Below are 3970 nucleotides of genomic sequence, written 5' to 3'. Positions count from 1 at the left end.
AGGACTACATCAAAATATTCCTTTTTCACATCTGGATGATATCAAAGGGAAGTCCTATAGTTTTCCAGGCAGAGCCAGGATTAGAACAATTTCTCTATCATGTATTAATAAACCCAGTAATCTGAATCCATACTTCAAGCTTATTTGCAACTTAAAGTTTCTCCCACTTCCCTATATTTAACTCAGACCAGCCAGAGAAATCTGAAAGAAGAAGTCAGGTGCAGTGTTTGGTACTTGACTCCTCTGCTCATCATGCTATTAAAAATTCCTCTATCTGTGGTCTGATGAAGGAAGATGAGGTCAGGCACAGAGAAGTTGCAATTGTATATCTCACCATATAATTGTTTTCTGCTATCAGGGTCTCTGCACCCTAATAACTGGCCCTCTCTGAAAGAGGTATCTGAAAAGGCTCTAGCTTCACTACCTTCTTTCACCTCTTTGTCCAATTCAGGACACCCAGAATATTCCTACTGCACCTCTAGCCTTTCTCTGCAATCACTAACAGCTTAGCCAGAATCTCACTTTTTTGGCATTTCCAGATAAGATTTTAAAAATGGAATCTTTATGCCTTTTAAGTTCAGGTGATCTAGAGTGATCAATTTAAAGAACATTTTCAGTCATTCCACTTTTGCAGCAATGCAAGTGAGATTAAAGTGCTTTCCATGTCAGGAATATTCATTTCAGGGGATAAGATGTGATTCTACACTCCTAGTAGACATCCTCACATTTCAAGGGGGTTGCTCCCTTTAGGCACCCCCCTTGTTTCTCCCACAGAGGTATAACAGTGATACATAAATCAGTTTGGATAAACTTTCTTCAAAGGAATTCTCACTCTCTTTGATTAACCTCCTGTCTTTTAAGGCGCAAGTTAAACATCAATGGCCATGAAAGTATCACTGGTTTGTTTCAAGACATCTAATGTAATAAATGGAGGGTTCCTGCTATATCAGTAAACAACAATGTCACAATCATCAGCGATCCCAGCCCTCCCGGGCAACCAGGAAGGAGGACAATACCTGTGATCTGGCAGCCTTGAGGTTACAGCCACTCCCTATGGTGAGCACTGAGGACAAATGTGTGATACTGGCCCCAGATAGCTGAGATGCATATGGAAGGAATGATTTCAGTGAGCACAGACTCTTGCATCTTTCCATATATAGAAAATTGCTTAATCCCTTAATCTGAGATATTTGGTTTTCATTCACAAAAATACTTTTGATGTTCAGACTACCTGTCCTTTGTTGCAAACTTCTATATAACCATACCCCTCCCCTGCCCCTCGGAGGAGTTCTCTCAGGGTCACTTGAGATGCTCTCTCCCAGGCTTGAAGTCCTAAAAGTTTCCACTTAATAAAACATAACTCTCAAATTTTAAGTTGTGACTATGTTTTAAGTCAACAATTGCAAATAAACATCTCCCATTTGAACTTTGGGAAATTAGATGCTTATTTTCTCAACTCATCAGCCTCAGCCAGGAATCTGAATCAAATTGCACTGAACTATTTAATATCCAAGTGCAGAAGATTCCTCTAAACTATATAGTTCTGTTAAGAAGGTAAGTATCAACACTGCATGTGGATTAGACTGCCCAGAGTACCCAGATTCTGATCATTTTAGCTGCTTTTCTAGGCTACTGGGATGAGGGTCAGGACTTATGGTGCATGGTTTCTCTCAATCTTATTTAAATTGAATAAAATTAGTAGTTGTATCTGAGATGAGAGCTGAAATGAGTAACTCTAAATCCGGGGGAAACATCCAGTGGATTTGGAAGAGAAAAGGAGCCAAATAGTTAAACTGAAAAGCAGGAGTATGTGAGCCAAGGAGACACAGATCAGGCAAGAGAGAAAGACATATGGAATAATTCCAGAGAAGCGAGGTGCTGTTTATTTCCTCCCAGGGTGTCTCAAGCACACAGCTGAAGAATACTGGCTAAGACACAAGGCAGCTCCGCAGTTTCCAAGATTCTCAGGTGTTTTTGTTTTGAGAAAGTTTGTGCGCCTGTGCTCAGTCACTTCAGTCGTGGCCAACTCAGCGACGCCATGGAGTGTAGCCGACCAGGGTCCTCTGTCCGTGGGATTCTCCAGGCAAGAATACTGGAGTGGGTTGCCACGCCCTCCTCCAGGGGATCTTCCCAACCCAGGGGCTGAATCTGCCTCTCTTACCTCTTCTGCACTGGCAGGCAGGTTCTTTACCACTAGCGCCACCTTGGAAGCCCATTGAGAAGGTTTATGTATGCTTATTTATTTGCCAAAGTGCCTTGAAATAAAAACTACATTTTTTTTTATTTCCACTGTAATTGAACCTTTTAAGATGTTATCATCTGTCTAAATACAGATGATATTTATTTCCAAGGCGTACACAATGGGAATAGCACTTATATGACTATATTCCTTTAATGTACATCTATTTTGAGGACATGGTATTAACTGCAGATTTTCCATTTCTGATATACTGTTTTAAAGTGGTTTACAATTTTATTTTACATTTTGAAGAGGAAAAACTAAGAAATTTATAAGATTTTCATTTGTTATTAAGCTACTCTTCGATTTGGCAAATTAAAAAAAAATCATTACAATTTCTCTCTCTTGTTCAAAATTATTTTAATCTCATGAATTTCAGGCTATTTAAAAATTTGACAGTGTATCCGACTGAGTTTAATTAACACATTCTCTTCTAAGTCAATCTCTCTCACTCTCTGTTGGAAACCAACTTTTTCATTAGTGATTCTAATAATCTTTTCTAATTCTGAATCTCTCTCTGTATATCTCTAGCCATGTATCTCTATCAATCTATATTTACTTTCTATGTAATTTGTCCATATATATTTTCTTGAATTTCATTTCTGCTCCAATTTATTTTATTTTATTTTATTTTTATTTTACCACAAATAAGATCTTTTATTGTCACCATTAAGAGTCTGCATTTTAAACCAATTCTTGGACTGGTGGCTTGTATCCATCAGCTCGTTCAACTTTAGCACCTGTCTCATCCCCAGTAGCTTTTCCAGAACTACAACCTTCACCATGTAGCTCCATGGGTTTTCCCAATTCAAATTTGGGCTTCTTCAGCATTTTTACTTTTCTAACGAAGACATCATGGAGCGGATAAATAGATTGGCAAGCCTTTTCTATGTATTTTCCAATGCTATCTGGAATCAATTTATTGACCACCTCTTTCAAGTCATCTGTCTGCACCTCTCGGGTCATGATTTCCATCATCTTCTTGTGGATCGGGCGCACCTGCTGGTGCTGGGTGTAAGAGGTCTTCCGAATCTGATTGTTGTGCTTTTTAGTAAAACCCACACAGAACAGACGAAGCAAGTAACCATCGGTAGTCTTGACATCAACGTGAGCTTCAATCATGATCTGCCATTTTTTGACCATAGAGCACATTTTGTCACGGGTAAGATCCATACCATGAAAGTTAGTCAGGCAGTTTTTTCCCTGAACATCCTCAGTAATTAGCCTGAATTTTCTAAATGCTACTTCATCGTTCTGCAGATCAGCAAGACTCACTTCAAAAACACGACCTTTGAGGCCATCAGATGCGATTTTGGTTCCTTGAGTTCTCGTGACCAATGTTTTCCCAATATTCCTTATATAGGACATAGCTGGTGCTTTCATATCATACCAATCTTTTTTAGAAAATGGGTCAACCACTTTCTTCTTGGCTCCCTTTTTGCCTCCTTTTGTAAGGCGCTTGTTCTTGCTGACCGCCATGGTGCCGCTCAGAGAGTCCAAAGGTCCAATTTATTTTAATATCATACTCAACATGATCTTATATTTGCCTGTAGTTGATACAGGAACAGTGCAAATGATATTCTGAATATTTCAGAGAGGGTTTTTATTTTTTAATATTTCTTAAGACTTTAAGCATAAACATCAGATGAATTTTGCAGTTGATATATAAGGTATCATTATTGATGGAGGAAAGAAGAATTTTGGACTCTAAAGCTTTGAAATGCTTTGGGT

The 3970-nt window shown here is 38.7% G+C and overlaps 1 protein-coding gene across 1 annotated transcript; it reads right to left on the bottom strand.

The window, feature by feature from the left end:
* Window positions 1-2923: 2923 nt before the first annotated feature.
* Window positions 2924-3718, bottom strand: LOC128046651 (40S ribosomal protein S3a-like). Its single transcript, XM_052638812.1, has one exon. The coding sequence runs from the start codon at window positions 3716-3718 to the stop codon at window positions 2924-2926; it is 795 nt and encodes a 264-aa protein (XP_052494772.1).
* Between the last annotated feature and the right edge of the window lie 252 nt (window positions 3719-3970).

The sequence above is a fragment of the Budorcas taxicolor genome, chromosome 4 (assembly GCF_023091745.1).
Source record: "Budorcas taxicolor isolate Tak-1 chromosome 4, Takin1.1, whole genome shotgun sequence".
Classification (NCBI taxonomy): Eukaryota; Metazoa; Chordata; class Mammalia; order Artiodactyla; family Bovidae; genus Budorcas; species Budorcas taxicolor.
This window is presented reverse-complemented; position numbering and strand designations above follow the sequence as displayed.

Coding starts and splice junctions, on each gene's coding strand:
- LOC128046651 (XM_052638812.1), bottom strand. CDS start 3,718: ATGGCGGTCAGCAAGAACAAGCGCCTTACAAAAGGAGGCAAAAAGGGA.